The sequence below is a fragment of the Cynocephalus volans genome, chromosome 1, assembly GCF_027409185.1.
Source record: "Cynocephalus volans isolate mCynVol1 chromosome 1, mCynVol1.pri, whole genome shotgun sequence".
Taxonomy (NCBI): domain Eukaryota; kingdom Metazoa; phylum Chordata; class Mammalia; order Dermoptera; family Cynocephalidae; genus Cynocephalus; species Cynocephalus volans.
In genome coordinates this window covers 20,298,446-20,313,469 of record NC_084460.1, presented here as the reverse complement: position 1 = coordinate 20,313,469, position 15,024 = coordinate 20,298,446, and the positions used below count along the sequence as shown (strand labels likewise).

General features: G+C 38.5%; 1 protein-coding gene across 1 annotated transcript in view; it reads right to left on the bottom strand.

The window, feature by feature from the left end:
- Positions 1-4,849: 4,849 nt before the first annotated feature.
- Positions 4,850-15,024, bottom strand: part of HAO1 (hydroxyacid oxidase 1) — a 52,238-nt gene continuing 42,063 nt past the window's right edge. The window contains exons 5-8 of the mRNA XM_063078587.1: positions 13,729-13,820; positions 7,097-7,255; positions 6,917-6,986; positions 4,850-4,920 (exon numbers count right to left, since the gene is read on the bottom strand). Coding sequence (XP_062934657.1) covers positions 4,850-4,920; positions 6,917-6,986; positions 7,097-7,255; positions 13,729-13,820 — 392 coding nt within the window. The remainder of the gene's footprint in view (positions 4,921-6,916; positions 6,987-7,096; positions 7,256-13,728; positions 13,821-15,024) is intronic.

Sequence of the window (15,024 nt, the reverse complement as noted above, 5' to 3'; positions counted from 1 at the left end):
GGAAAACAAATCAACTTTAAAGACAGATGATCTAACCAGAGAAGACAGTGTGGAAACCAAGCCAGGCTCTTTTCCCCAATGACGCTGAATCAAGGGAGCAAAGAAAATCAAACGTATTACTCACTTAAATTCCAGACCTTGTTTTGGCATTATTCAGGATAACACAATTCTTGGTTTATAGAAGATCAAGGAAAATTTTCAGTTGAACCTATGCTCATTATCTAAGTTCAGGAAAATATCAGTGGAGAAGCGGATAACCAGATTTTTTTTAAAGTAACTTTTTATTTCCCCCAACCAACATGGGCAACCACATTAGGAAGGAATGAAGATATCTATTGCTCAAGTTAGATTTGGGTAAGAACAGGAAATTGCATCTTTTAAAATAGATAAGATTTTCCATCACATAAACATATAATGATAGCCTCCTATCATTTGGGTTAACATTTATATTACCTAAAATAAACTCTGATCCTGGTGTTGTTCTATAATTGGCATGTGACAGAGTGCACACTGAAGCAAATATAAGTCCAGAAAGCATTCTCTGTTTTTACATTATAACAAATTTTCAGACTTTCCTAAACAGACAAGCTTTATTTTGTTGCTATGCAACTGACATACAACATGGTCCATCAGACAGTAAATAAATTATGAATTTTACAGTGACGAGAAAAGTCTTTTTCTCCGAGAACAAGCCACAGCTTCCTTTCATGCTATTCTAATCTACCACAGCCCTCTAAAGCTGTTTCACAAACATGAGTGCTTTGGCAAGATAAACAAGTGAACGAGTAACACAGAAATGACCCAGATGCCTTCTGCAAGCTGCACGCTAACAAGCATCAATACCATTCAATTCCTATCCACAAGCCTGGGAAGCTGGGCTCCCCAAGCCTTGTGGAGAGAAGGAAGTTTATTTCATATGCACACTCAGAAGCTTAAACAAAGGAGATTCTGGAAATTTCTGTTGACAGGGATCCATCACTGTTATAGGTCTCAGGCATGATTCTGTGTAAGGGCATAAGAGTAATTTCAGCCGTGAGGGAAACATCTGTGAGAATAAGATGTTACAGGGGTTGAGAACTGTGTCTTGTGGGCCAGACATGAACTACACCCATGTATAGCCTGACATGCTCAATGTTCAAAATGTTAATACTTGCCAACATTTCAAATCTTTACATAAAAATCTAGATGCCTTGCTCTTAGTGAAAAATCATAAAATAACACTGAATTTGCATTTTCAGAAATATCAGTTAGAATCAGCTTCCAGCAGAAAAATTGGCAATAACCCAAACATTTAACAATGAGAGAAGAGATAGATAAGGTATGGTACATTCCCGCAATGGATTACTACAGAGCAATAAACAGAACTGACTACTGATACACTCAACAACGTGAATGGGGGCCGAGCCCGTGGCGCACTTGGTAGAGTGCTGCGCTGGGAGCGCGGCGACGCTCCCGCCGCGGGTTCGGATCCTATATAGGACTGACCGGTGCACTCACTGGCTGAGTGCTGGTCACGAAAAAAAAAAACGACAAAAAAAAAAAAAAAAAAAAAAACAACGTGAATGGATTTCACATATGCTGAGCAAAAGAAATCAAATACCAATGCAAATACTATGTGGATCCACTTATATGAAGTTCAAAACTAGTCAAAACCAATGAATGACAATAAATGTCAGGACAGATTTACTTCTGGTGGAGAAGGCGTTTTGAAGGATGACGGAAATGCTCTATATCTTGATCTAGGTGGTGGTCATTTGGGTGTATGTATACAATTTATCTACCTATACATTTAGGTTTGAGCACTTACACACCTCACTGCATGCATTTTTTATCTCAATAAGAAATAAAATTAAACAAAAAAACCAATTGGCTGAGGAGCACCTGGTCTTTTCAGGTGGGGCACGGCTTCTACCTATAGTCCACACCCAACAGCTGGCTCATTCAGCTGGCTGAATCAGAGTCTATGAGGTGGGGCAGCAGTATGTTTTAACAAGCTCTCTAGGTGATACTGGGATACTCTTAAAGTTTGAGAAACACTGCTCTAGATCACCATGTACATTAAACAAAATACAAGAGACCCAGATTCAGCCTATACTAAACCAACCATTCCCTATTACCTCCTCCCCCCAACATATTTCAAGAAACTCAGGAACAGAGAAGTCAGCAGCTTCCTCAAAGAACTTCTACAAGTTTAAGTAACAAAACCTGTTGCAAAAGAGATGTGCAACCAACACACTTCATTCTTGTTTCAAACATCAGATACTTGTCACAACTGGATTCAAGTCACTCTTTAAAAAAGTAAACATGACAACTGTATATCTTTCTGATTGTAGGAAAAATAACAGATATAATGCATTCAGGTATATTCCAACTACGAAAAAATGGAAACGGACATTCAAGGAGATAGCATGGTGCAGGAGATCGTAAAAAGGATGAGAAATTCACAAATTAAGACTGGTAGTACCCATTCTTGTGGTAATATGCGTAAAACTTGCATAAAACATCATTTGTGGATTTCCATTTTCTGGGAATTTATCTTTTCAGCAAGCTACCACGTGACCGCATACTATGACGTAGCCAAAATGAACATGCTATGCCGTCAGCAAAGGCATTTCTGATTCAGGCGGGGGAATCAAGGAGTTATATATACCTATTCATTGACTAATATTAATTGGAAAAGCATGATATGACAATAATATCCCCCCCTTGAATTTGGGGAAAAAGTCAAGGGGTAACTATTTCTTTTCCTCAGATTAGGTGATTTATTTTTATCAGACTTGGATATAATTTCAGGAAAAAAATTTATGCATCCATGTTAGTATTTAGAAATGCCTTAGCATTTAGAGACAGGGAGAGTGAGAGATCTAAGAATAATAAAACATAATAATAAAAATGAAAAAACCTAGTATAGCAATCATACTTTAAGGTAGTGATTCTCTTAATTTTTTTCATTCAGTACCTCACAGTGGTTGAACAACTAAGGAGATGTTGAGAAATCAGCTCCAAAACTACTTTGGCTACAAAGTTTACCTCCCATTTTTCAAATGCGTGCCTTCACGGGCATGCCACCAGCATAGTCTGCAGCGCTCCATGCTCAGAAGGGGGTCTTATCCCTGAGTTTTGATGCTGTGTGGTTGTTGGTTTGAAATCCTCAATAATTTTATCTTCGACTTTGTGTTTTGTAAGTGAAGTTCAATGAGACAATGGAATGTGTAGGGGTGGGGAGCCTTGGAGCCTAGTGCTATGGGTCAAATCTGTCCCCCAAAAGTTCATGTATTGGAAACTTGATCTCCACTGTAAGGGCGTTAAGAGGGTGGGAGATGTGATTATGGTATTTGAAAGGTGGGGCCTTTGAGTGGAATCTGGATCATGAGGACCATGTCCTCTTGAATAGATTAATCCATTCATGGAATAATGGGTTGATAGTTTAATAGGTTGTCATAGGTGTGGTTCCGATGCCCTTATAAGGAGTGCAGATGAAAGAGCTTATGCCATTCTCACCATGTGATTGCCTGCATCACCATGGGACCCTGTGGAGAGTTCCCACCCAGAAGAAGGCTCTCACCAGATGTGCCTCTGGACCTTGGACCTTCCAGCCTCCAAAACTTAAGAAATAAATTCCATTTCTTTATAAATTACCCAGTTTCAGTCATTCTGTTATAGGTAACAGAAAACAGATTAATACACCTAGCATCCTACATTATTCTATTTCCTACCACCTTCTCAAGTGCCCTGAGGGGTTTCTTGGCTGCTGGTTCTACTGCCCTGCCCAGTAATGGCTGCCCCCCACCCCTGGTGGGGTCGTAGACATGGACAAAGGAAGGGTTAAGTAAGGCAAGTTGCATGGGAGGGTTTATCCCCAGGCCCCAAGGAAGGGTGACATTAAATAGCAAATAAAAGACACTATTACAGGTTAAGAGAAAAACTACGGAAGAAAGAAAAAAGCCGTTTTCCTTTTTTTTTGAATAAAGGGCCCACGTTTTCATTTAGCGTAATTCTCACACATTATGTAGCTGGCCCTGTATGTTACCATAAATGGGAAAGAAGAAAAAAGTAAAGAGGAGGAACAAGGGGATAGAAGACAATTAATGGTGTATGCGTAAAGGAAATGGAGATATGATTAAAGTTCAGAGATTAAACGCCTGAATTCCACATTGTTACAAATGGACCAGATACGTATATTCTTTTCAAAAAGTGTTTTATTTCATTCTAAGAAGTAGTATACATCCGAAAACATTCAGATATATTCAGACACAAAGATGTAATTAGAAATCTACATTCAAAGAAGTAGCGTAGCTCTGGGTATTAAAAAGTATCTAGAAGATGACAAATTATCAGCACCCATTACACTTCTATTTCAGTGCTACCTTCTCAATGTTGTGAATCAAATCTCCTGTTTCTTCAGGCACTTCCCACATTTTGAACCTGAGCTTACAACTCAAGAAACCTTGTTTTAAGGATATCTAAACACCACGCAGGTTAATAAACAGTGAGATTATTACCTTTTTACCTGGTCACTACCTCCAATTTACCAAAGGGTATCTTTTCTTTTCCAGCCCTTTAGCCTGCCAGGGGATGACGTTTTCTAAACACATTTTCAATGTTTTCTTTTTAACAGTTGATATATTTCCAGGATGCAAGTCCATTTCTTTCTAAAAGGTTCCTGGGACACCGACTGAAAAGTCAAAAGCAATGAACTGAAAGGGATTGCTATTTTGTTGGAGAAGAACGACACCCTTTGTATCGAAGTGGGGAATTACAGGCTGTGGTCACTTTCTGCACAGTGTCTCTTTGTCATGTAATACATGCTGGAAAAAAAATAATACAGATGGGAAAATATTGTGCACTGTCAGATCTTGGAAACAGCCAAAGGATTTTTTCTCACCAATGTCTTGTCGATGACTTTCACATTCTGGCACCCTGAAAAAATAATGCATACATTTAATATGAAATGAATGCAATAATAATCAGGCAGGTAATCGTTTTCCCAAGGAATGTAAAACTTGACAAATGTAAGGTTTATGATTCAAGGTAGGCTTGCCAAATCTTATGTGGCATGAGACCATTTTTATTACCTAAACAGTCCTTAACACAAAATGACTGGCACATATTTTTATTAACACAAAGAGTATATTCTTTCTGCCACATTTAATAGAGAGTCAGTGGCTGAAAGCTCTCTTTTAGGATATGTCTGTAGCAAATTAAAATGTGTAGTGAGGATTCACAGAATGGCATTCTTCTCATTGCAGTTTTGTCTGCACAGGCTTAGCACGGTAGTGAGTAGACCTTGTATCTCAGGAGTTCCATAGTTGCAGACAATCTGGATCATATAGATCACAGAAAATGAAACTCTCTTTATCTTCAGAAATGGAGTAGTTGATTATTAACTCAAGGCCATTCTTTGCAGCTAGGGTTTTATTTTGAGGAAAATACAAAACAATCACTAGTAATAATAGCATTTATTTGTTTATTCATTTGACAGATATTTATCATTTATGTGCCAGGCACTCTCTAGGCACTGGAAATACCGCAGTGAAGACAAAAAAGCTTTCTGCTTCACCCTTTTTACCTCCCAGAGGGGAAACAGATAATACATGACACTTATAGCTAAAAAATAGATTACATGGGATATGATATATAGGAGGTGATAGGTGCTATGGAAAAAGAAGGAAATAAGGACACGGAAATAAAGTTGGAAGTTGAATGGATGGGTGGAGAACAGATTGCTACTTTAAATAGAGTGGTTGGGATGTGCTCCTTTGAGAAAGTTATGATTTACATGAAAGCTTGAAGGAAGAAAGAAAGTTATCCATGTAGACATCTGGGGAAAAGCATCCCAACAGAGGGAGCAGCCAATGCAAAAGCCCCATGACTGAAACATGTCTAACATTGTCACAGAGCATCAAGGAGCCAAATGTGGTCTGGATGGAATAAGTAAGGGTGACAGGAGCAGGATTTGTGATCAGAAATGTCACAGAGGACAGGCTAGTTAGATCACTTGGGAAGAGTGTGGTGCTGATAACACCAAGGTCAAGGGTTCAGATTCCTGTACTTGTCAGCTGCCAAAAAAAGAAAAAAGAAAAGAAAGAAAGGTCACAGGGATCAGCCTGGTACTCCATTGTAAGGACTTTGGTGTTTATTTTGAGCAAATCAAGAACCATCGGAGGATTCTAATCAGAAGAGTAACATGATCTGAATTAACTTTTAATAGGATCATCCTGGCTGCATGATCAGAATAGACTGGAAAGGGAAGGTGGGTAAGGACAGAGGGACAGACTTGCAATATGCACAGGAAGAGATATGATGATGACTCTGACTAAGGTGGCAGCAATGGAGGTGTTGAGTGAGGTCAGATTCTGATTGTATTTTGCAGACAGTGCCCCTATGTACGTGAGGGTGTGAGAGAAAAGAAGAGTCAAGAACAACTCAAGATTTTTGTCCTGAGCAGCTAAAACAATGCTATTAACATGAACTGAGATTGGAGAGAATGCAGGTGGAGCAGTTTTAATGGAGAAAGTTAGCAGCTTAGTTTAGGGCAGGTAAGGTTTGAGATGCCACTTAGATAACCAAGTGGAGATGCTGACTGGCCAGCTAGATTTATGTGTTCATGTGTTATGAGATGAGGAAGAACACAATGTAACATCCACCCATAAGTATTCATACCCACCAAAACTCCCAATAAGACTGTCAAAGACAGAGGCTAAGTGACTGCTCTAGACTGTGCATGTTGTAGAGTTCCTCAGTTCAGAGAGAGCTCAGTGCTGGAGCTGTAAATATGGAGTTAACGTCAAATTTAATACGCACAAGATGATCCCATGTTCTTTCCTCTTAAATTCACTTATCTCCACCAACAAGCCTGGCTTAAAGACTAGAGCGCAAAAAGAAAAAAGTTGTAGAGGAGAATGATGGGTCTTACCACTCAGAGCCATGGCCAAATGGAATTCTTCCTTCAGTATCTCAAGGACATCTTGGACACCTTTCTCCCCCTATCCAAGTAAAAGATACAGAACTATTGTGTCAGTCAGTCTTACTTGTTCCATTGATTTATTTCACTGTTGAATCATTCTGTTTTATATTTATTTCTTTGTCCAATTACCTGGAGAGCTAAGCCCCATATGATGGGTCTCCCCACAAACACAGCCTTGGCGCCCAGAGCCAGAGCTTTCAAGACATCAGTGCCTTTACGCACACCCCCATCTAGGAAGACTTCCACCTTTCCTTCCACAGCCTCCACAATTTCTGGCAGAGCATCAATCTGTGGAGAGAAGAGGTCAACAATGTGACACTATTAATGTTGAATTGTTATTCAACTCCACCTGCAAAGACAACTGGCCCATCAAACTAAGGCTTACAGTTGAAGAAGCTAAGTAGGTTTGGGGTCCACACAGTACAATATTTCCTCTTGAAAAAAAGGAGTATGAATCCTTTTAACTAAAAAACCAACTAAATTTGTAATTGAGTGGCTTATTTTTCTTTCAAAGTCCAACTTTGTTGTTTTGCTTTGTTTTTTTTTTCTGTTGCTATTATTCAAATTCAGAGATCTTGATAAAAAAAAATACAGATATAATTTTAAAACACTTGATATTTTATAGCTTTCGCATAAAGTGATAAAAGTAGATGGAGTAACTTCTTGATATATGTTATTCTTAACATTATTTACATATTGCAAATCGGGTGTTAAAATTCATGCTCAGATGATAGTGTAAGAAGCAATGGTGTATTAAAAATGCAAACATCACTAGTAATGAAAAACTTAATCTGTGATTTCCTCCTTCAATATACTTTACATCCAGCCATATATTAAATAAGATCTCTAAGAAAATATTTTTCTTACTTTTATAGGAATATGACCACATGCACCTTGAAGGTCTTCGTCTTGACTGGCAATTGATGATGGGCTTAAGTTACCACTGGAGGCTTAAGATCCTCCTAGAGATTGATCTGGCAGTTTGCATTATTGTTCCTGATTCTTTATACATCTCTGAATTCACTCTCTTTCCAAAGCAACTTCACAGTTTCTCCCACTAAAAGGAACAGAGTTCACTTGCCCACACCTTGACTTCAGCCTTGGCCATGTCACCTACTTTGGCCAATTACACATCAGAAGAGGTGATGGAGTGCCAATTCTGGGCACAGGACTTAAGCAACCTAACATACGTCTACTTACTCTTTTGCACCTCTGCTATGTACCGTGGGAAGGAAGCAGAGCTATCCCAGCCATGCCCAACTGGACCTGAAACTTGGAGCACAGCCACCTGACTAGTACCAAGCCTAGATCAATAGACCCCAGGTGACAGAAAGACTCAAGGGAATAAATGATTGTTGATTTTAATCACTGAGTCTAAAATATTTTGTTTTATAGCATCATGTGGCAATAGTAACTGATACAATTGACTACTTTGATTTAAATCTCTGCATTGAGAATGGAAATAATTCCTGTAAGTCAAAATCTGTAGAAATTACCTAGATCCACCCAAAAATGTTTAAATGAAAAATTAAGTCCAGTTCCCATTTAAAATGTATGCCGAAGAAGCTACCATTCACTCAAGTATACTTTTTTACAGAAATAATTATGCTGAAATCACTCAAAGGACTTTTTACTTCTCCCCTTAAAATTTTAGAGGCTAAACTTAAAGAGAGTTTCACATAAAAGGTTAAAGACCAAACACGACTATAGATTTGGAGGAAGTGAAGGCAACATTTGGCATGTATCCCCTAAACATTGGCAGATAATGTGATTTTCCCCTTTCCCTTTTGGCTTTTCTGCCTTGCCAAACATGCTTTGGATCCATTTACATATATCCCTTTACCTATACATAATCCTCCTTTTACATTCAAGCAAGTTACATCAACATATAAATGCTACAATTTCCAAGCCATGATGCAAGCTATAATTAAGCATATTTCCCCATTTGAAACCAGAGCCAAAGAAAAATATTAGCTAGCTTGGGTTCAATACACATTTTCAAAGTCATGTAAATCAAGTCTGTTTAGATTATTTCCAATTTCTAACCTGGCCTAAAAGTAAACTAATAAGGGTACTTAAAGTGTGAATCCTGGGTAATATAACATAGCTCAGATTGGTGTTTTAGGTGTCTGTGGACAAGAATACTCCATCTATTGCTAAGCATTTCTATCCTCCCCTTTTTCTTTCAGTAGCTGTAGTTTTCCTAGGTGTATATTATGTAAAATAATTCTGATCGGAGCGTATTAAAAATATAAATATAGCAGACAAACCTACTATGTTATGGTCCTGTTTATGTTTCCTTCTTTTCAGCTTGCTGCACATCTCTGAGGCAATTCATTTCAGCTGTTCTTTCCTTAGAGCCTTTTTAAACAACTAATCATGGGCTTAACTCCCCTGGAATTCATCTCCTGGAAAATGTAGTAAGATCCTTATATACTGTGCTCATTCATCTCTCTCTTCACTGATTTATCAAACACTTTATTGAGAATCTGGTATATTCAATGCACTATGCCAGGCAGTTTAAGGGATATGAAAAAAATTGGATGTGAAAAAAATCCCCCAGAGAAAAAGAGAATCTTCTTTCCCATTCTTGTTCAAATCTCACTCTTCCAGGATGCTACCTGTCTACTCCCCAAAACTTCTACTCACAGGGAGCTCTTACCTTTCTATCTTACTGTAGCATCCGTTTTAGACTCTTGATTTCTGATATTTTAGCTATGAAACCCTTTGCTCAAACCAAAGCAGTTGAACATAAACAAAAACAGATAAAACCAGAGCTACTCACTACCATAAATTCTCCCATGACTTTCTACACCAGTCCACCTATCACACTTCACCAGATAGCCCTGGGAGGTTTCTACTAGCCCACCTAGAAAATCACTGGTCCGTAGCTGAGTGTCTGCAATTGCAAAAAATGGCTACAAAGATTTTCCTGTCTTCATTTACTTGCAAGGTCATGGAAGGTGTGGGTGGGGAGGACATGAGGGAGACTGTGTTTCCCCACCCCTTCTATCTGAACTGGCCCTGTGATTTGCTTTCCCCAAGAGAATGTAGAAGTGACAGTGTGCCAGTTCTAAGCCTGGATCCCAGGAAGCCTGGCATGCTCCCACTTACTCTCTACTGTCTCATGAGAACTATCCCAGCTGGCATGCTGGAAGGTGTGAGACAATGCAGAGCTGTCCCTGCTGAGCTCATTCTACACCAGCCTGGCCTAGCAGACCCAGCGGCTGACTGAAGGCACATATCAGTGAGCCCAGCCCAAACCAGAAAAGCCCACCAGAAGATTCACCCAAAATTTTCATCCCGTAAAACTGTAAAATGAATAAATGGCTACTGCTTTTTAGCCAGTAAGTTTCAGAGTGGTTGTTATGCAGCAAAAGCCAACTGATACATCCAGTGTTTGTCAAAGATGGAATTTCATGGACTTTTTTTTAAAAGAAAAAAGTCCCTTAGATCTCACAGAACATGCCCAAGGACTCAATCTGGGAAACACTGACTTAACAACCTAAATACTTATGCTGTAAAAATACTCTTCAGTTGAGAATTTTCACTGGAAAAGAACATCATATTTTTAAGCTTAAGGTAGTTTGGGTCTAGTTAGCATCAAAACAAAAATGCAAACTTGAAAAAAAAAATGTTCCTAGTATTCAAGCACTCTAGAGAATCTGTCTTTAGATCCCAGTTTGAGAAGCTCTAGTGCTATGGATTTTAGAAATTCTATCATATTATTCTCTGATTACTTCAAGGCCAATCTGGGTGACATTATTACCATGAAGGTAGGATCTTGACAAGATCTTACTTTTCACTCCTTTTGGCTATAGGAGAGGTCTGGCAGAAGATCTCAGAAGCAATGTATTAAGGTGAACTGAAGTTAAATTCCTGTTCTAGGATACTCAGTGAAAAGTTTTTCTCCATAAAGGAAACCCTGTGGATTTATAGAAATGTAGTCATCATAGAGTCCAGCCACTTACTTTTTGCTGCCAAGACAACACTATGAAGAGGCTCAAGCTTAAAAGTCTGACTTGCTCACCTAACTCAGCTCTTAAGAGAGCCAAGATAAGGATTCAAACCCAGGACTCCCGTTTCAGTGCTCTTCCTATGACATCATGTTGCCTCCGTAGCTCTGACTAATGATGTCATAGAATCTGCAGGACAGCAAGTCCTTCTGTGCATCTACTGAGACACTCTACACCACAGCCTCCTTCAAGCCTGTGGCCTTTCACCTCAAAGCCCACACACTGAGAGAAAACACCTTTCCCCATAAACCAAATCCTTCTTCACATTTCTCTCATCATCATGGGCCTTCAATTTGCTCTAAAGTGTGAGGTATCTCCTCTCATGCACACAGTGTGCAAAGGGGAGGGTTATTGTTTTTCTTAAACAGTCTCAGAGACCGCAACTCAAAAAGCCCTTTTAGGTAAGTTTCCATATCCCCTCAGCCAAAGGGAAATAAACCACACCATTTAGATATTTTTCCCCTAAAATCTATTTAGATTTGATTTCAGTAGATTTATATTTTATTTTCAGAAAACAAACTTAATTTGGTCTGCACACTAAGTCTATGTCTTCATCCACAAGTGAGGCATAAATCTGAGAAAGAGCCCAGAGTAGTGACCAATTTCTCCACCCTGCTCAGAGGAGGGCTCCCCTCTTCACCTCTATTTACCTGCAGGCAACATTTAATCTCACCTACTAAGATGCGTCTCTAGGAGTAAAGCTTGAGCTGAAAAGGGCTGACAAGTTGACAAGTTCCAGTTATATGATTTTAAATTCTTGACTGTACAATCCTACAGTGTACAAAGACTTGGTTGGTTCCTACCATTAGTGCTTTAGGAAAAACTGTGAGTGTGATAGGCACACCCAGTATTCCCCTGCCGTCATTTACTCTGCCATAAGACCCACACAAGTGCACTACAGATTTAGCTAAATCAGCCTGCCCATTCAGTGAAACGATAATCTACTACTAATTGGCTAAATGATTTGTTCTACTTGACTTCCAGTTGTTTGAATAAATTCAACTGGTCATCCCAGTTACAGCCATCTATATAACAATGACTGTACAGTTCTGATAAAGGAAGGGAAATATACATGATGATCCATTTCAGAGAGAAGTCATGATCTGGAAAGTTCTTCCACAGTATTTAGTGAATAAGTTTTTTTTTAAGTTTTGTTATATGATATCAATTTACTTTGCCTATGATAAATCAAATTATCAAATGTTACATTTTAAAGACACAGAAGAAATGATCTGATATTTAAACTTTAAAAGATGAGAAACCAAGGTTTAGAGCAGAAATTGATTCCCTCTTCTCAGCAATTCATCCCTCCTCTTTTTCCTTGACTATGGTAATTGTCAAGGACATGTAATTGGTCTTCCTGCCTCTTGTCAGGCCAAAATCCAATTTGGAACTCATTGCTACGAAACCAAACCTCTTTTGCTGCACATCTAATGACTCATAGTATTCAAGAACCTCTTCCTTTACCTACCCAGACAGGTGTATTTCCCAGGACTCCCCCACTCTTACCAGGCACTGCAAACAAGATGGATTACTTTGGTATTCCCCAAGCACATCTCACTTCTTCCTGTTCCACCTTTAGGCTCACAACTGTAAAAATCTGGGTTTGCATGCAGACAAAGCAGAGGTAAAAGGCAGCAGCAACATCACTGCTTTGTCTGCAAGAACCTTGGCCAAGTCCCCTCAAGTGGACAGCATGTAAGGAAACCAACTTTTAACCCCCACACACAGCTCCTGAACCCCAGTCTGGATCATGAATCTATGCAGTGCATCCCAGGATATGTGTCTGTCTCCATGACTTTTGATCCATTTCTGATCTCCCAATCCTTGATCTTAGAATCTGCCCCAGAGTCTCTGTTGGTTTCCTCAGCTTTGAGCCCCCCTGGGGCTAATTGCTCTCGGTTACAGTTTTAATTCAGCCCCTCATCTTTCAGGCAAGTTTAGCTTACTTTTTGCATCTAGATTTTAGATTCTGATTTGCCTGTGACAGTGTACACAGTGTATATAGACCATAGATACATGCTGGAATCACCTCGGTAGCTTTGAAAAATACTGGTGCCTGTGCCACCTTATCCCCAGAGATTCTGATGAATTGATCTGGAGTGCAGCTTGGGTATGAAGTTCCCTGGGTGAACTTTAAAGAATGTGCAGCCCAAAGCAGTTCACAACTCAACCAGAGTAGCCTACTTGCAGCCAACTTCCCCTCGCCTGAGCCATAGGACCTCTTTCTTTTTTTCCCACTCCCATCCTACTCTGCAGCTTTTTAATCCCCACCTCCACGGGAAATTCCAATCTGTCCCTGCTGCTGAGTTCTTGTCACAATTGTACTGATGATCTCAAAAACTTCACTGAAGCCTTTGTAACCCCACAATTGTCCACTAGCTCATCTTCTTTGGACTCTCATCACATAATTTTTTTTTCATACTCCAGTTTACATTATATCTATTCACCAATATGTATCAATGAATACAAGAATAATCCCTACCTGCAAATGTGTTATTATTTAACATGGACTTTCATAAGTTTACAGATTAATGTATTGTGCTAATTAAAAATAAATGTATCAGCTAATTTAGGTAGTTATGAGCCACTAAACTTAAAATCTGAGATCTCACATATTCACACATATTTCACCTTGAATAGTCACATAAAATATACATACAAAAGAGGTATACATAGAGACAGTCAAAGCTGTGATGGAAATGGGAACTTCAAAGAGAAATCCCGACAGTCACTGAAACTCACAGTGGCTGGCACCCCATCGAGTTGTCGAGCCCCATGATTGGACACCAGGATCCCATCCAAACCATGTTTAACTGCTTCCTTTGCATCATCACCTGGAAAGAACAACACAACCATCATATGGAAACCACAACAAAACATGAGGCTTAGAGGCCTCAGCATCCCAGTCAAAGAGAATCTACCCACCCACCCCCCATACACATACACCTTGCTCAATACTCTTAGCATAAAAATATACCTAAGGGTTAGATCTAGAATATTAATGGTAATTTTCTTGGCCCCAAAATTTAGCACTTATAACAATCTAATTATGGAATAAAATTATCAATCGATAGTAAATTGACAGTTATATTGTATTTATCTTTACAGGGATATTTTCCTGCTAGGTACATTTTAATTAATAACATCACACTAAATTTTCACTTAGCAGAATTATTTCTCTAAAACTTATATAGCATAAAAGAATATATAAGTGACAAGCACTTTCAGTGTAACAGGCAATGAACAAATCTATTTCTGAAATATTCTTCAGCGCAACGTTTTTATAACTTTAGTCGCTACTTTAAGTTATATTGTTTTAAGTTATATTAAACATTTTGCCTATCAAAATATATCAAAAAAAGGAATGTTAAAATTGTATGCTAAATCTCTTACCATGCTTCAAAATACATTGATTTCTAAAAATTCAGTTTAAAAATATATTAATGTTCTCTTAAACCAACTTTTAACTTCTAAAAAAATATTTTATATTTTAAACTATTATTTTCAGCATGCTTGCAGTAAAAATAACACTGGTTCTCAACTTTAACACTCAAATGCAGTTCTAAGTTAAGCCAACTGGTTCAAGATTGTAGTGAAAATCAAACTATGGTGACTTAAGCATATGGATATAGACAGAACACTGTATATATCTATAAATTCAGCAATATAAATTAAGGGCAGACTTGACTAAAAATAACTTTAAAAATACATTGGGGAATCTAATTCCGATTGTTTTAAAAATTATGCTAAAACACCATTTCCAGACTGTGTCTCACAGCATACTAGTTTTGAAATATTCTCATTTCTTAAAATGATGACAGCAATATTTTTCTTATAAAATTATAGGTATATGAAAATGTTAAACATACATGTTATGGATTGAATGTCTGTGTCTTTCCAAAATTCACATGTTGAATCCCTAACTCCCAATGTGGTGGGATTTGCAGATGGGCTCTTTGAAAAGTAATTAAAATTAGATGAGTTCATGAGGGTGGAGCCCTCATGATAGGATTCGTGCCCTAATAAGAAGAGACACCA